Consider the following 17,994-nt stretch of genomic DNA (forward strand, 5'->3'; position numbering starts at 1 on the left):
CAGGAAGGGTCTCCCGAGTCCCCCAGAGACCCTGAGACGGGTGGGAGTGAGGCCTTCTGTTTGTGTGACCTCTACCTTCTGGATGCCTTGGCCAGGTTTACCTCAAAGGAGGACTTTCTGGGATTCATGAATGAGTTTCTGGAGCTGGAGTGGGGTTCCATGCAGCAGTTCCTGTATGAGATCTCCAACCTGGACACGCTGACCAACAGTAGTAGCTTTGAGGGTTACATCGACTTGGGCCGAGAGCTCTCCACACTCCATGCCCTGCTCTGGGAGGTGCTGCCCCAGCTCAGTAAGGTCAGCAGATGCCCCTCTGCCCCCTCCCCAGTGTCTCCAGAGGCTCCAGTGGCCTGAGAGACCACCCCCTGCACAGATTTTTCTCCCTTCCCTGTCCCCAGATGTGTCTCTACCACTCCCCGAGTTCAGACATCCTTCCCCCCGCCCCCCACACCCTCTGGGGCCCTCTTAGAGCTGGGTGCTTAGCCCCCAGGTAACAGCCTCATCCTTCCAGGAAGCCCTCCTGAAGCTGGGCCCACTGCCCCGGCTCCTCAATGATATCAGCACAGCTCTGAGGAACCCCAACATCCAAAGGCAGCCAAGCCGTCAGAGTGAGCGGCCCCGGCCTCAGCCTGTGGTGCTGCGGGGCCCATCGGCTGAGATGCAGGGCTACATGATGCGGGACCTCAACAGGTGAGTACCTGGGACCCCACACCTTTGCCCTAGGAGCCCCTACTTTTCTGTTCCGGATACGCTTCACTGGGCCCCAGTGCATCTCTCTAGGGCTTGAAAGAAAGGAACAAGAGGCAGGCTCTCAGAGAAAATGGTAAAGAGACAGGTTAGGCGGAGAGCCCTTTAAGGCCAGAGGGAGCAGGAATCTCCCAGCCCTGGGAAGAGTGACGGGGCTCCTCCGGCTCCAGCTTGTTGTAAGCCTGGGGCTTCCTGCTGCTAGCTCTGATTTGCCTAGTCCCTCCGCCTGCCCATGCCTGTCCCAGAGCCGAGGTGCTGCCAGACATGTTGGATCAGCCGTGTACTATCCAAACATTGAACGATCTGTACTGGTTGGTAAATAAGCACTATCCCAGCCCCCCACCAGAACCGAGCAGACCTCGGTCACGATCCAGCACTGGAGAAGTAACATGGGGACCCTAGCAGGGCCTCCTGAGACCCAACATCCATTCCAATGTGGCGGCCTCAGCTGCTGCTTATTCTGCTGACCACCCTGCTTGTCCCTCCGCCCCGGTCTCCCTCCATGATGCCATACCCATTCCACCATTCCCGCCTCTTGTTCCATGCGTCCACGCCTTCTGCCCACCTCTCTCCTTCTGTCTGTCTGTGCTCGCCCCTCTTCCCATCTCTCTCCAGCTCCATCGACCTACAGTCCTTCATGGCTCGAGGCCTCAACAGGTGAGGGGCTCTCCCCTCCCCCGCCCCCTCTCCTCTCCTCTCTGCTCCCCCCCTCCCACTCCAGTGGCCTTCACCTTCCTCCTCTCCTCTTCTCCTCCATGCACCCTCATCAACTCCATATCTGCCCGGACCTGCCCCTCATCCCTCCTCTTGGTGCCCCCATCTCCCCTCCTCTAGGCCTCACTCCCTTCCTGGAGGGACCTTTTCCTTTCCTTTTTCCCATGTATCCCCTTCCCATGCTCCCTGCCGGCCCTCTCCAGAGCTGCCACCACCAGCTCCCCGCCCTTCCCTGCGGGTCCCACTTCTCACCCCAAGGCCTGTGCCGGACCACAGCAGGCTCAGTTGCCAGTGGCTGTGGCCTCACCTCCTGCTCCTATGCCCCTTTCCCTTCCTGCAGCTCTATGGACATGGCTCGCCTCCCTTCCCCAACCAAGGAAAAGCCACCCCCGCCACCCCCTGGTGGGGGTAAAGACCTGTTCTATGTAAGCCGTCCACCCCTGGCCCGGTCCTCGCCAGCATACTGCACAAGCAGCTCGGACATCACAGAGCCAGAGCAGAAGATGCTGAGCGTCAACAAGAGTGTCTCCATGCTGGATTTGCAGGGTGACGGGCCTGGCGGCCGCCTCAACAGCAGCAGTGTATCCAACCTGGCGGCCGTTGGGGACCTGCTGCACTCAAGCCAGGCTTCCCTGACTGCAGCCTTGGGGCTGCGGCCTGCGCCCGCTGGACGCCTCTCCCAGGGGAGTGGCTCGTCCATTACAGCAGCTGGCATGCGCCTCAGCCAGATGGGTGTCACCACGGACGGTGTCCCTGCCCAGCAACTGCGCATCCCCCTCTCCTTCCAGAACCCTCTCTTCCACATGGCTGCTGATGGGCCAGGCCCCCCAGGGGGCCACGGAGGGGGTGGTGGTCATGGCCCACCTTCCTCCCATCACCACCATCACCACCATCACCACCACCGAGGTGGAGAGCCTCCCGGGGACACCTTTGCCCCTTTCCATGGCTATAGCAAGAGTGAGGACCTCTCCTCAGGGGTCCCCAAGCCCCCTGCCGCTTCCATCCTTCACAGCCACAGCTACAGTGATGAGTTTGGACCCTCTGGCACTGACTTCACCCGTCGGCAGCTCTCACTCCAGGACAACCTGCAGCACATGCTGTCCCCTCCTCAGATCACCATTGGTCCCCAGAGGCCTGCCCCCTCAGGGCCCGGAGGTGGGAGCGGCGGTGGGGGCAGTGGTGGGGGTGGCGGGGGCCAACCGCCTCCATTGCAGAGGGGCAAGTCTCAGCAGTTGACGGTCAGCGCTGCCCAGAAACCCCGGCCATCCAGTGGGAATCTGTTGCAGTCACCGGAGCCGAGCTATGGCCCCGCCCGTCCGCGGCAACAGAGCCTCAGCAAAGAGGGCAGCATTGGGGGCAGCGGGGGCAGCGGTGGCGGAGGGGGTGGGGGGCTCAAGCCCTCCATCACCAAGCAGGTATGTGAGGGTGGGAGGAAGGCCAAATGGGTGAGGAATAGGGAGGGAAGGAGGAAGTGGGTTGGGGAGGTGGGGGCAGCATAGTCTGGGGTTTGAAATTATAGTGTTCTCACCTCCTTTCATTCATTAAACAAATTGTATATAGAGTCCCTGCTACGTGCCATGTCCTGTTCTAGGCACTGTGGGTTTGACAGTGAACGCCACACAAACCCTGCCCTGGTGGAGTTCACCTCTCCAGAGGAGAGACATGATAAATAAATAGCATTCACAAGGGCATCAACACTAGAGCAGGGGAACAAGACTGGGATGGTCATCTCCTTTGGCAGCACTCTCTCCTCCTAAATGCACCCTGCCTTCTCCCACCTTTCCTCTCTCTTCACCTCCACCTTGCCCCATCCCAGCATTCTCAGGCGCCATCCACGCTGAACCCCACCATGCCAGCGTCCGAGCGGACGGTGGCCTGGGTCTCCAACATGCCTCACCTGTCAGCTGACATTGAGAGTGCCCACATCGAGCGAGAAGAGTACAAGCTCAAGGAGTACTCTAAGTCGATGGATGAGAGCCGACTGGACAGGGTACGCTGGGCCCCTGACCTTCCCGTTACCCACAGGGGAAGCCTCTAGACGCTTTTCAGGGAAGCACCGGGGGTCAAGTAGTTACAGTAGAAAGAAGAAGAGACAAAGACCTGATCCCCTTTCTTGAGAAGGCTTCAATCTTCTAGGGGAGTCTGGGCACACACAGTCTGTTGGAAAGCCAACTTCCAACTTTATTTTGTGGCTTCTATGCATCATAGACAGTTTGCAGAGAAATACTTTATGTTATAGCTTATTTCCGTGTTCCTCCCCAGGGAGAACATAAGCCCTGGCTCCTATGACTACTCAGGAAAGGGAGGGCTGCTCTACCAGCAGTGTGAACTGCTAAATTGGGTGGGGGGCAGAGGGGTTGCAGTTGTACTACAAATGATGTCTAGCTTACCCAGTCATCGTCCCACCAGCATAGGTGACAGAGGGTCTGTGTTGGAAAAGTGGTGTGTATTGGCCCATGTGTGGAAAGACCAGACTCTCAGCTGGTGGTGACCCAGAGCAAAAGACAGCAAGAGCTCAGGGACACACACAGATAACTTAGCAGAAAGTTCCTTGGGGAAGCTGTTGCTACAAGGACTCTGAAGAAGAGGGTGGCTGTAGGATTAGCTTAATGTAAAGACTGTAGGGCCCCAACTTGGGGGGAGCAGAGAGAGGTTTCTTGGGAGCTGTGGTCTTTGAGCATAGGAAAATGTTGGGACTGATCTAGATGGACTTGGTGTAGCAAGTTCCCTGAGAGAAGTAGGCCCTAATGCCCCAAGGTAGCCACCTTAGGTAATAAATAACATCTCTCTTTTGTGTCTAGAATGGGGTTGATTATGTATGTGTCCTCCTTGGAGAATGAGCAAATACTCTCTCAAACCATTTTTTCTGTTCTATGGCTCAGATGAGCTATTTTTGTTGAGGAAGGCTCTAGACTAGGACCGTCCAGTAGAATTTTCTGCAGTAATGAGAAATGTTCTATGATCTGCACTGTCCAGTATGATAACCACTGGCCACATGTGATGTAATTGAGGAATTAAATGTTTAGTTTTATTTACATTTTAAATAGCCATACATAGCTAGCGGCTACTGTATTGGATAGCACACAGCTCTAGACTCTAGAGCCAATAGGGCAGGTAAAATGACTCTCTTGTGCCCTTCTAGCCCCAGAATTCCGGGATCATTATCAACAGAGAGGCAGTCCTACATTCTCAGCCTGGACTTGTTTGAAGCCCAGACCCGTGATCCCACATAGCCTCTCCTTATCCGATGTCTTTTCTTCCTGGGTCTCCCCCATGTGATCTGGTTGGATTGAGGAATCACCTTAATCTTTCATTTCTGGGTACGGTCACTCAAGGTGTGTCCTTGAGTCTGTCTAGGTTCTTATGTGGTCCTCATGTGTCCAGATTTACACGTGAGGGTAGGTATATACTTCTCAGGGTATGGGAGCATATGACCTTGGTCCATTTTAAAGGAGCCTTAGTTAGCTCCATAGAACGTCAAACGCCACCGTGTCTGGTATGATCAGCAGGCAGGGAAAGGGCTGCAGAAGGCAGTTGGGATGTCCGTCACCATGCAGTGGCTGCATGGTAGTCAAGGACAGAGACTGGGTGGTGGGGTTGGGGTGAGGCACCCCTCACAGTGCGGGGTCGTGTGCCCGGCGGGCAGGTGAAGGAGTATGAGGAGGAGATCCACTCACTGAAGGAGCGGCTGCACATGTCCAACCGGAAGCTAGAAGAGTATGAGCGGAGGCTGCTGTCCCAGGAAGAGCAGACCAGCAAAATCTTGATGCAGTATCAGGCCCGACTGGAGCAGAGCGAGAAGAGGCTAAGGCAGCAACAGGTGGAGAAGGATTCGCAGATCAAAAGCATCATTGGCAGGTGAGGGGCGGCCTGGGGAGGGGTAGCAAGGGAGAGCCTGAGGCTGAAGAGAGCCAATGAGCTTCCCCTCCAGCTTCCAGCCCCAAACTCAGGACACCATGAGGAAAGCCCACGACCCTGCTCCCAGAGATTGCCACTCACTCACCAATCACCAAATGGGGAGAAATTTCTTGCTTAATGCATAAATGTTCTCTCCTGATAGAGTAACTTCTGAAGGCCTTGAAAAATGTGCCTGTTACTGTCCATCACTATGTGTCTGGCCCCAGCCTAGGCTGGGACTCCCCACTGGTTATTCTCAATCCAGCCTGTGATGTTCTCCCCAAAACCAAGCAGAGATTCCCTAGCCAGAGTAGGCCCTAGCCATCCCTATCCTCGGTAAACCCTCTCCAGCCCTGAAAAGATGTTCTGTTAGAAAGTGAATGACCCTTCTTTTAGCATGTGAACATTTTCAACTGCTCTGCCAAGCCCTGGCCTCCAAAGAAGGTGTCTCAGCAAGGGGGTCAGCTATCCTGAGAAGTGGATGGGACCCCAGGCCCCACTCTAACCAGAGCCAGTCCCGTTTTGATCCACTCTGAATGTAGCTTTGAGTAAGATTAATTAGAAGAAAAAGGCTTGACTTGAAACTTATTTTGAAACCCTGCTCTAATGGATATCCTTGCTGAGAAATCACCTTGAGAATTTTCATCAAAGGCAGGGAGGTGGTGGGAATCATGACTGTAGAGACCCCTCTTGGGCTAGGGGGCATCCCAGGGGAGGCACTGGAGGTATCCTAGGTTCAGTCAGGTAGAATGGGACATGGAAGCCAGGCCTTCAGCCACAGAGGGGCTGTGGGAGGGCACTGTCCTGAATGGGAAGATGTAGGGCTTAGGGGGTGTCTGGGTGGTAGAGGTCTTTGAGGCCCAGAAAGTGGTCCTTAGCAGGGAAATGTGAGGATCCCTGAGAGGAAGGTTAACACAGGGAGTCTTTTGGGTTGTAACAATGGAAGGATTCTGAGGGCAGAGGAGAAGGACGCCCGAGGCTTTTCCAGAGAACTACAGGGGTTCCCCAGGATCAGGAGTTCCACCGGCAGGCTCCAAGCCCGTGCCCGCCACTAACCCCACTGAAGCCCGTCCCTTCAGGCTGATGCTGGTGGAGGAGGAGCTGCGCCGGGACCACCCCGCCATGCCTGAGCCGCTGCCCGAACCCAAGAAGAGGCTGCTCGACGCTCAGGTGGAAATTACAATGTCATTTATCTTCTCCGTGTCCCATCCCCATCCATCCCACTGTCCTTCGTGCACTCACTGCACCAGCCACCCAGCCCCATTTCCATCTGTCTCCCACTGTCCTCTGTTTGTCCACTGGCTGCTTCTGGCAGCCCCCCCAGTGACCCCATCTTCATCCCATCGTCTGTGCCTTTGTCACTCCTGGCAGTGTCAGCCCCACCCCTGTGCCTTCCTGCCCCATCTTTCCCACTCCTGTCTGGGTCTTGGAACATCCACCAGAACCTCAGTCTCTCTGCCCCCGGACCCCACCCAGTTCCCGGCACCCCTGCCCCATCTTGTGCCTGCTCCTGTTCACATCAGGGAGTTCAGCTTCCTGAGCTCTCCTTGAGCCAGAAGGGCTAGAGGCTGTAGTTTGCTGGAACAGAGTATGAGTTCTAGCTTCTCAGGCTCTGAATGGCCCCCATCACCTCTATTCTCTTGGCTTCTCAATTTTCCTGTCTCCTGGGCAGCTTCTGAATAGCTTCCTCTTCTGACTCTTTAGCTCTTGAAGGCCCCTCCCACCCCATAAACTCTCCTTTCTTCGGTATTTAAATGCAGTGAAGGCCTCTGGCCTGTCCCTCTGTTCCTCACACCTGTCCAGCTCTCCAGCTCCCTGCTGCCCTCCCTCTCTTCTCAGCCAGCTTTTGGGACCTCCCTCCTGCACCCTTACCCCTTGCTCTCCCCAATTCTGCTCACTTTCCCACCCATGCTCCTCCTTCCTCTGCTCTGACCGCCAGGCTTCCCCACCACTACCGCTAAGGCTCCTGACCCCATGACCCCACTCTCTCCCCCTGCAGCTCCTCATCAGGTAATTCTCCTGGTTCCGCTTTGACCACGGGCGGAGGACACAGGGGGAGGTGACTCCGGACCACTGCAGGTTGGTCGTGAAGCCCACTCCCCTCCGACTCTCTGGAGCCTCTCCCCACCGCTCCCCCCCCATTGCTGCTCTCCACACCCAAGAACCTCCACAGACCCTACCCTCCTGACACCTTCTGCACAGACCCATTTCCAAGCCACTGCCCAGAGAGAGCATTTCTTGCTGCTCCCGGAACTGTTCAGTGACACCCTGCCAACACCAAGCATTTTACCCTGGACAGGCCCAGCACAACCCCACATCTCCTTCGATAGAACCCACTACCCAGCCTCCTCTTAGTCCTCTTCCTCTGCCTCTCCAGTGTATGTCTGTCACCCCCCATTTCACCAGAGCGTCCTTGGGAGTTGGGATGTTGGGGGTGGGGCTTGTTAAGGGGTGGCCGTGATGATGGGTTGGGGGACCCTGGCTAGAGGGGCTGTGCTGACTGCAGCAGGTAGGTGGGGGTTTCCTCTTCCTTCCCTAACCTTGGTTCTCCACGCCTCCTTCCACCCCTCACCGGTTCCTCTCTTCCTCTTCCCTTACATCTGAAGTAGAAGGCATCTGCAGCTCCTGTTGGGCCCCACTGGGTGGTAATTAAGGGTAAGCTAACTCAGGAAGACTTTGGGAGGGGGCACTGGAAAGAATGCTGTTCAGGATGTCAGGATATTAGGCAGGGTGAGTGGAACAAGAAGAAACAAAAAAAGGAGGCTTGACAGATGTTAGGACGCAGACTGGCCCATGTGGCGTGGGAGTTGGAAGTGGGGTGAGCCGTCTTCCTAGATAAGATCATGGGCTCAGTAGCCATGTGGATTCCCAGGCAGAGATGCCAGGAACAGCATGTTAAGTAATCTCTCTATTCTTCTTGTCAGAGCTCACTCCCCCTCTCCCGCCACCCAGTGGCCTTGCTGTATGCACAGTCCTACCTAAAAACCAGTAAATGTGAATCTGTCAGCCACTGACATCATTTCTGAGCTGCTTTCTTTTCTGTGGGACTGATCTGCAGTGGGCAGTGGCTCCTCACACTGTAATTTTAACTCTCTGCCTGCCCAGCCTCTCTGTCAAAGTAGTTAGTGATCTGTAAACAGATGCTGAAAGGCACCAGGGGACCTCACCATTTAAAGGACTCCTGCAGTAAATTCTTTTGTAAAATGAATAATGGTACCCTCATTTATCTACTTTCTAAATTTGGGTCCATGGGGGTGTAGGGGGCATGCCTATGTTCTGTTGCCAGCAGACAAGCAGAGAGGAGGGAATCTGAGGTTCCCTTCCCCTGCTCTCCTGCCATACTCAGGATCCCCTACCATACGTAATTTCCTCTCTCCCGCTGACTTGGGGAAAGTGTACGAGATGCTCAGCAAGCTAAGGGGGAGGCTTTGCTTAAGGCTGGGGTTTTGGTGACCTTCTGAGAGGTGAGCTCTTTGATTTGGAAGGGAGAGCTGATCTGGGAGCCTCTACTTGGAATGTTTTTGTATCCCACAGAGATATGGTTACACATAACAGGCCTAAATGCCCCGTGGCCCAGGAAATAACTTGGACACTTTCTAAATCACTTTTAGGTATTGGTCCCTGTGCAATGCATTCATTGGCTTAAAAATTAATTTTGTGCCTGTATTTTAAAAAGCCAAGTGAGCGACCAGAAGTGTAGTAGAGGTGGCTTCCTTCTCTCCCAGCAGAGGAACAGAAGCCAGAGCTGAGGGCAGGAGGCAGGAGCTAGCTGGTCCAGGGGTGGGAGTAGGGTCTGGTACCCCTCTCCCTCTAACCGCGATCCCAGGGAGAGGGATTGAAAGGAACATGGGGATGGAAAGGAATGAAGCAGTTCTGCTTCCTGGGGACACAGAGATGGAGGCATGCTATGCCTCTGCAGACGCTCCTAGTCGTTTCTGCCCTTAGCACGAGACAGGTAGCCCTCCCCCAATGTTTTTACCATCGCCCATCACTTCCCTGAATCCATCGCCCCCCACCCCCCAGTACAGTTAAACCTAATTTGGAAAGTTATATTCGAGAAGATGACCACTCTGAACAAGTGACAAAACTGAACGGCAGTGTCTATTTAATGAATTGCATGTCTTCAAAATACATACAGTAAGTAGGACTCGATGAACAAGGCTTTTCCACTGGAGGCCCTCAGGGAACATGCGTTAATGAATAGATAGGATTCAAAAGTCTGTTGGCTGGTACCCTCCTACAGACACGTTTCCACTATTAATTTGCTTAGTACACCCTTTTTTCAGAGCTAAAGGAAAACGCAAGCCCAGTTTTTGTTCAAATTATGAAAAAAGTCCAAATCCATGGGGGTTTGGATTAATGAGGTTTTGCTGTACTGCCTCCCCTTGTTCCCTCAACACAAAGTTCCTACCTCGGATTGGGGGTGGGCTGGGAGGGGGTTCCACGAGGAGGAGGGAGGCTGGGTAGGGGAAGATACAGGGGGTTAGGCCGGGGGTGAGATAGGAACTTGTTTCTTTTGAACTGGTTTCCTGGTATGACTCCCTGGGTTGAAGGCCCATTAGGAGTCAGGGGGTGAGATTCTCTTCTCCCTGATCCCAGAAGATGTAACTTCTACTGCAGGTGAGAAAAAAATAGGAGGATGGGGGTGGGGGGTTGTCCTGGGGGCAGGGAGGGGGACATGGTTTATGGAGTGGGCTGGTTATGGCGGGGGGCCCATGGCTAAGGGGGCTGGCACCCAGGCCCCCGCGAAGCGTCTCAATAAGTCCGCGCTCTCCTCTTTGGTGTCTTGCAGGAGAGGCAGCTTCCCCCCTTGGGTCCAACAAACCCGCGTGTGACGCTGGCCCCACCTTGGAACGGCCTGGCCCCCCCAGCACCGCCCCCCCCACCCCGGCTGCAGATCACCGAGAACGGCGAGTTCCGAAACACCGCAGACCACTAGCCCACCCAGCATCACAGACCTTCTCCCTCCCCATGCACCCCACCCTGGAATAGACCCACCACCAGGACTGGATGTCGCCGAGGGACAGTGGGATTGCCTCCCTGAATGCCTCCTTGGGGGGCACCAATCCCCCACCCCCACTGCACCATTTCCAGGGGGGAAGAGTGCGGACCCTTAGCTGTCCCCTTTTCCTTCCTGTTGGGGTGCTGCCCCCTGTGACCCCCAGGGACCCTTGCCCCAGGACACCACCTACCCCACACAGACCCCTTCACTCTGGGGTGCTATCCCCATCCTCTGCCTCATCGTTCCCCTGAGCACTGGGGGACAGACCCTCACCCCCACCCTGGGGGTGTGGCACCTCCAAACTTTCAACTTCAGGGTGATTTTTTAGCAGTAACCAGAGCTGACAATCTAACTCCCCTCCACCGCCCCATTTTGGCCTCCCCTGTCCCCTTTGTTATGGGGAGGGGACCCCGGGTGAGGGGGCCCTATTACCCCTTGATTTCTCAGGAGCGTCTGGGGGGGCTCAGCACGCACAAACTCCTTCTCCTACTACTCTTAAATTTACTCCCTCCCCACCCAGAACCCAGATGGGGTGGAGGGGCCACCGGGGCAGGGAGGGGGCGGCAAGGGGGGAACGGGAGTTGTCTCCCCTTCCTCCCACACCTGATCTGCTCTTGGCTGGTCCCAGAGCGGGGTGAGGGGGCTTATGCCCCCCCCTCCCCCAGTGTGTTGGGTGGGGTGGAATTGAAGTTAGGGTGAGGGGTTAGGGTCTAGGAGGATGTGTGTGTTAGGGAGGATAGACTAGTTGATCTGCCCTACCCTGATACACACAGCCCCCCTCGCCCCTCCCCTCTCTCTTCTTGGTCTCTACTTCCAGGGGGAGGGGGGAACTTACTCTAGGAAAAGCCATGTCTCTCTCCCCCAGGGTGGGGGGACCTGTGTTGGAGGAGGGGTGTTGGGGGCCCCCTTCCATGACTCTGTCCCCCCGGGGGAGGTAGGACAGGGCTGGGCTTCCCTCTCATCCTCCCCCCTCCCCAATCTCCCTCCACCTCCCTCCCTCCCGCCAGCTCCACAATTTTTCGGTGTTTCTCTGTACATAGCTCTCTGGCGGGATAGGGGAGGTAGGATGGATGGGGTTTAGGGTGGGTAGGTCATGGGAGGGGAGAAGCCCCTCCTTGGCACCCCCTCTTCCCTGACTGCTGTCCCCTACCCAGCCTTGCCCCCTCATCCCTTCTTGCGTTTGGTATTGAGACTCTTTCCAGACTTCACCCTTCTTTCTTTTGTATGGACAGTTCCTCTTCAGTCCCATCCCCCTACACACATACACCCAGCCGGGGCCAAATTTATACTTATATAAAAGTTGTAAATATGTGAAATTTTATCCCTGTGCCCTTTCCTTGCTTTCCCAACCTCAGACCCTACCCCTGGACCCCCTTTCCTCCTCTCTTTGGCTGTTGTAATTATCTGGGGTTTGTACTGTACATATCGGGGGTGTGTGTGTGTGGGCTGGGGGCAACCCCTCTGTACAGAGCTTCCTGGCCCCCTCCCCCCCCACCCTTCCCTCCCCCCCCACCACCCTAAGGGTAGGGAGATGCTCTTCCTACCTGTTTTATTTTGTTTTCTCGTTATCCCTCCCTACCCTATCCCACCCCACTCCCCGCCTTCTCTGTCCTCCACCACTATCCCTTTTTCTCCACTCCCAGCCCCATTTCCTTTTTTTCTGGAGTGTGTGGTGAAACAGAAAAATCATGTTTAATAAACGGAGATTGTTCTTTTATCGCTGTGCTGACTTTCCTAAGTTGGGACCTCCAGACGGACGAGCAGGGTCCTGCTTTTTGACAGGAAGCTGACAGCCTGGGAGAAACTATATCCCTGCATGATCCCAAAGTCTCCTCCAGAGTATCATTCTCCCGCCCAGCGACGAGATTTATTCTGGTTTTGAGCAGGGGTTGTGCACTGGCCAAGCTTACCCAATCTCGCTGTCCCCTCACCACTGCTCCCCTTAGTCCTAATGAGTAAAGAGGCCAGGGAACAGGAACATTATCTGATAAAAAATTCCAAGTATATATCTGCAGACACACATATACATATATATTTAGTAATTGCCTAGAAATAAGGTTTATTTAATTGCTGGTTAAAATGCTCCCGTAGGGAATGGAGGAAAGAACTTGGTTCCTCAGCAAATCTTGAGTTCTAATCCCAGGCCCATCACTTGCCAGCCTCGGTTTCCCCCAGGAAGCAGCACACCAACACCTACCTTGCAGGGCTGGGGGAGGAAACAAGGTGATGCGGAGAATGGCTGGCCCACACAATAGGTGCCCACTTAATCTCGCTTTCTCAGCACCTAGCAGGGGGCGGGCGCTATATTTAACCACCCTCAGGGTTTACGGGTCGCCCCCTCCTTCCGGGCTGTGGTCTTTCGAGCCCTGGCTAGCCGTCCTCCCACAGGGGCCGCCACCCCGTCCGCGGCCGCGCGGGGGTCAGAGACCTCCTGCCAGCACCGCCTTCTCGCCCGCGCAACCAATCAACACGAGGCTTGTAGGCCACCGCCTTCCGATTGGCCGCGGCTCTGGCACCGCCCACCGAACCTGACGTTGGCGTCCGGCGGGAAGGCGGTGGCTTCCGGCCCGGGACTGAGCGGTGTCCGCGGACGCGCCCCGACCCCGTGCCGCCTGTGTACCGGCGGGGGCGTGGCGGCGGGAAGGGCATCCCTGCTGGTGCCCACGGTCTCCCGGCAGCCGCGGCTTCCCTGGAGCCGGGCCCTCTGGGCACCGTGAGAAGGAGTGGAGCGGCGCGCGGGAGCCGTCCGGGGCCGGCGAGGTCAGGCGCGTGGCTGGAAGGACCTCCTCAGCTTCCTTCACAGGCCCTGGAAGTGAAACCCCGGTTGGTCTTTTGTTGTGGTCGTTTAGTTTTTCTTTTCTTGGTGGGGGAGTGCGCGGGACTGATCTGCGGAAACCACCACTGACTGAAAAGTTTCCACAGGTTCGGTTGGGGAGGCGGGTGTTGTGTGAGGAGACGTGGTTGCCCTTATCCAGAGCTTCTGTGACCCCCGTCTCTTTCCTCCACAGCCTTCATCCCGCTGGGGGTCCGCCCCCAGCCCCTCATCTCCTGTATTTGATCCTCGGGGATCTCTCTCTTTCTGAGGCGGCCATATGGATACCTCGACACCCATGCCCCCCGTTCCCCCCTCCCCGACCTGCAACCCTGCCCCACGGACAATCCAGATCGAGTTCCCGCAGCATAGCTCAGTGCTGCTGGAAGCCCTGAACCGCCACAGGCTAGAGGGAAAGTTCTGTGATGTGTCCCTCTTGGTGCAGGGCCGGGAACTTAGGGCGCACAAAGCAGTGTTGGCTGCTGCCTCTCCTTACTTCCATGACAAACTTCTTCTGGGGGATGCGCCACGTCTTACTCTGCCCAGCGTCATTGAAGCTGATGCCTTCGAGGGGCTGCTCCAGCTCATTTATTCAGGGCGCCTCCGTCTGCCACTGGATGCTCTCCCTGCCCACCTCCTTGTGGCCAGTGGCCTCCAGATGTGGCAAGTAGTAGATCAGTGCTCAGAGATTCTTAGAGAACTAGAAACCTCAGGGGGTGGAATTTCAACCCGTGGGGCGACCTCTTACCACACACTTCTTTCCACCACATCCTCTCCAGGAGGCTGGTGCATTCGCTCTTCCCCTTTCCAGACCCCAGTGCAGTCTTCCACCTCTACCGAGAGCCCCGTTTTAGGGGAGGGGAGTGAACTGGGAGATGTGTTACAGATTCAAGTTGAAGAAGAGGAGGAGGAGGAGGAGGAAGAAGAAGAAGATGAGGAGGAGGACCAGGGGTCAGCAGCACCCTCTCAGACACCTCAGCCTCAGAGAGTATCAGGGGCTTTTCCCTGTCCTCATGGATCACACCCGCTGCCTATATCCACTACTCCCCGCAGGGTTTCAGAGGGCGAGAGTGCACCACTTGAGCCACCTACCCCTCATACTGCACTGCCCCCCAAAGTCTTCTACATTAAGCAGGAACCCTCTGAGCCTAAAGAAGAGATATCAGGAGGTGGAACTCAGTCTGGAGGAACAAAGGAGGAGACCAAAGTGTTTCCTGGAGGGGACACTGAAGGGAATGGAGAGCTAGGGTTCTCACTGCCCTCAGGAGCAGGGGCAGCATATGGAGGAGGAGGAGGTCCATCCTGGAAACCAGTGGATCTTCATGGGAATGAAATCCTGTCAGGGGGTGGGGGACCTGGGGGGGCAGGACAGGCTGTGCATGGGCCTGTCAAGTTAGGAGGTACACCCCCTGCCGATGGGAAACGCTTTGGTTGCTTGTGTGGGAAGCGGTTTGCAGTGAAGCCAAAGCGTGATCGGCACATCATGCTGACCTTCAGCCTTCGGCCCTTTGGCTGTGGCATCTGCAATAAGCGCTTCAAGCTGAAGCACCATCTGACAGAACATATGAAGACCCATGCTGGAGCCCTGCATGCCTGCCCCCATTGTGGCCGTCGGTTCCGAGTCCATGCCTGTTTCCTTCGCCATCGGGACCTATGCAAGGGCCAGGGTTGGGCCACTGCTCACTGGACTTACAACTAACTGCTGAGGCCGTACACTAATTTCTAGGATAAGAGAGCCACTGCTGCTGATGGATACTTTGCCCTCACAACCATCACACCCCTCTTCTGGATCTTGTAATCATGCCAAGAAGATCTATATATTCTGGATATCTTGTTCTTAAGTGTGGGCATCAACCTGGCAGATTTGGGAACTCAGATTTCTCCTCTCCAGGTTTTTGCAAACCACCCCATAGGAAGGTGGTTTACAGGGCATACATAAATTGATCACTTGCCCATAATAGACCTTTCATAAAGGAAACCAGATTTCAGATTAGAAGTTTTGTTTGGTGAGAGAAGAGTTACAGCAAAAAGATGTAAAAATGTTTCATTTGGTCTCCATGAGGTGTTAAAGGAGCTGGTCTCCATGTAGGGATGTTTGATTCCAAGGTCTAATAATTCAGAAACTAATAATGTTCTCGTCTCCCTTGTCATTGCTGAAATGATTTAGGCAGAGTTCTTTTTAAGTACTCTTAAAAAGAAAGAGTACTTTCTTTTGTTCGATCTTTCCAGAAGCCTCTCAGAAGCCTCTTGCTCTGCACCTTCCCAACACTTCTGTTTTTAATTTTGTAGTTAAGCACTTTAACAAATTGAGCATTCCATGTGTCATTCTTAGAATCCTCTTTTTAATAGAGGATATTCCCTCAACAGCCTGTGCCTCTTGTTTATCTTTGTCTACCACTGATCACCCATGTACTGATCACAGTGATTGGAATGTGACCAGTGAACTCAGGAGATGGCCACTGACCTAAAATGCTCTCAGGGTAGCACCACTGTTGAACAAGTGGCTGTTGTCAGAGGCTGAGACAGCACATAACAGAAGGCTGAAGAGTATCTGCACAGTAGGACCACACCCCCTTCCTTTCCTTCCCGCTCACATGATAGGCCCTTTGTTGAGAGAGAAGAAAGTAGATGCTGGAATAGGGAGATTGTGACAGTTTACTTAATTTCTTCAAATAAACTTTGCTTTGAAACCTAAGCTGACAATGGACTGGATTGAGTAATTTACGTGGGAGAGACAGCATAAAAACAGTTGCAAAGACTTGGATGTGTTCCTTATGTGGCAGGGTTATGTTGATGGGGGAAGAATGGGATGGTTTCACACTGGTGCAGAGAACACTGTCCTGGATGTCAGTGGGCCAGATTCTAGGCCCTGACCTGCCACTAAATGATCTCAGATAAGTTATCTTTCAGAGTATGAACTGGGGGTTTTTGTGGGGTGGTATGTATCTCCTCATTGGTTCTCTTGTCTTTTTATTTTTAAAGGAGTTGGTTCACATGATCTTTACCTATAATGTTGCCTGACTTTATGTATAATACATGTTTCGTTGTGGTTTGGTTTGTTCTACAAACATTTAGTGCAGTGCACTATGCTAGACCCTTATACTCTGACCTCAAAAAGTTCACAGCTACTATCAAAGTTAGACAAATAATGACAATGTGGTATGATAAGTCTGTCTTAGTGGGCAGTACAGGCTACTGTAGTGTCATAAAGGAAGCCAGGAGAAGGTCTTAAATGTTAGCAAAGCTTTCATAAAGATCTCGGTGTACCAGAGTACAGCAACAATGTTGGTGGCCTAGTTGAAGTTATAACTAGAGCCAGGATTGATAGCTTTCCCCAAAGCATGTTCCTTAAAAATATTATGGCACCCAGAAGAGGCTGAAAATGTGACTTTATGGCTGAGAAGGTGGATTCTCGCTGTGATCTGTCAGCCTTTCTAAAGAGCCATGCCATGGTACCATCCCCATGGTAAGGACTGTGAATACATTGGGAAAGGGGTCAGGGAGAGAGCTACCAAATCACACCCACCTGCCATTCTTTTGGCACACGTTCCGCAGGTGGCTACAGACATACCTCAGAGTTATTATAGGTTAAGTTCCAGACCACTACAACAGAGCAAGTCAAATGAATTTTTTAGCTTCTCAGTGCATATAAAAGTTATGTTTTTACAGTAGCCTATTAAGTGTGCAGTAGCATTATGTCTAAAGAAAATGTATATACCACAGGGCACCTGGGTGGTTCAGTTGGTTAAGCGTCTGACTCTTGATCTCAGCTCACGGCTTGATCTCATCTCAGGTCTTGATCTCAGGGTCATGAGTTCCAGCCCTGCGTTGGGCTCCACAGGCATGGAGCCTACTTAAAAAAAAAAAAGTACCTACCTTAAAAAAATACTTTTTTGCTAAAAAATACTAACGATCATCTGAGCTTTCAACAAGTAGTAATCACAGATCACCATAACAAATATATTAATAATGAAAAAGTTTGAAATATTTCAAGATTTACCAAATGTGATGCAGAGACACAAAGTGAGCAAATACTGTTGGAGAAATGGTGCTAATAGACTTGCTCCAAACCTTCAATTGCAGACCTTCAAAGACTTTCTGTAAACCTTTAGTTTGTAAAAAAACAAACCAACAAATAAAAACCCTGTAATATCTGCAAAGTGCATTAAAGGGAAGCACGATAAAATGACGTGTGCCTATCTATCCTTTGAGCAGGATCCTTTGGTTGCAAGCAAGGGAAGCTGGCTCTGACTAACATTATCAAAACGAATCTATGGAAGTATGTGGGGTGGCTCCTGGAATGGAAGGAAGGGGTGAAGGGCCAGCCTTTGGAAGGTTAAGACCTGGGTAAGGATAAGCTCTGGGGGTTCAGGGAACAGGAACTCCTGGGGAATCTTTTCCGGTCATATGTTTTGTGATGATGATCCAATCATTCTTATTTCTTGTGTTACTTATCTCAAGATAAAATTTCCCAGGAGAGGGGGCACCTGGGTAGCTCGGTCAATTGAGAGTCCAACTCTTGGTTTCAGCTCAGGTCATGATCTCAGGGTCATGAGATCAAGTCCCACATGGGGCTCAGCATGGAGTCTGCTTGAGATTCTCTCCCTCTCTGTCCCAGGTCTACCCTCTGGCCAGAGCACCCTAATTATTATTCCATCAAGGGAACAAAGTGAGCATGTAATCCCAAAGGGGAAATTGAATTCCTGAAATAGAAGAGTGGGGAATGGTGCTAGCCATCCCACAGGAACAGAGAGGCCCACCCAGACAATCTCCACATGTTGCCCATCTTAGGATCCTTAAAGCCTCAGATATACCTGGCACT

General features: G+C 53.6%; 2 protein-coding genes across 2 annotated transcripts in view; both read left to right on the forward strand.

Annotated features, from left to right (window-relative positions):
- The window catches only part of SYNGAP1 (synaptic Ras GTPase activating protein 1), a 31,277-nt gene extending 19,200 nt beyond the window's left edge, over window positions 1–12,077 (forward strand). The window contains exons 12-19 of the mRNA XM_081828006.1: window positions 5–297; window positions 512–690; window positions 1,363–1,404; window positions 1,802–2,876; window positions 3,278–3,451; window positions 5,108–5,319; window positions 6,438–6,528; window positions 10,151–12,077. Of these exons, the coding sequence (XP_081684132.1) occupies window positions 5–297; window positions 512–690; window positions 1,363–1,404; window positions 1,802–2,876; window positions 3,278–3,451; window positions 5,108–5,319; window positions 6,438–6,528; window positions 10,151–10,297 (2,213 nt within the window). The 3' untranslated portion in view covers window positions 10,298–12,077. The remainder of the gene's footprint in view (window positions 1–4; window positions 298–511; window positions 691–1,362; window positions 1,405–1,801; window positions 2,877–3,277; window positions 3,452–5,107; window positions 5,320–6,437; window positions 6,529–10,150) is intronic.
- Window positions 12,078–12,902: 825 nt separating this feature from the next.
- Window positions 12,903–15,867, forward strand: ZBTB9 (zinc finger and BTB domain containing 9). The gene is made up of 2 exons (XM_006738075.3): window positions 12,903–13,183; window positions 13,369–15,867. The coding sequence occupies exon 2, from the start codon at window positions 13,453–13,455 to the stop codon at window positions 14,869–14,871; it is 1,419 nt and encodes a 472-aa protein (XP_006738138.1). The 5' UTR covers window positions 12,903–13,183; window positions 13,369–13,452; the 3' UTR covers window positions 14,872–15,867.
- The last annotated feature ends 2,127 nt before the right edge of the window (window positions 15,868–17,994 follow it).

The sequence above is a fragment of the Leptonychotes weddellii genome, chromosome 8 (genome assembly GCF_054177405.1).
Source record: "Leptonychotes weddellii isolate Sample4059 chromosome 8, ASM5417740v2, whole genome shotgun sequence".
Lineage (NCBI taxonomy): Eukaryota > Metazoa > Chordata > Mammalia > Carnivora > Phocidae > Leptonychotes > Leptonychotes weddellii.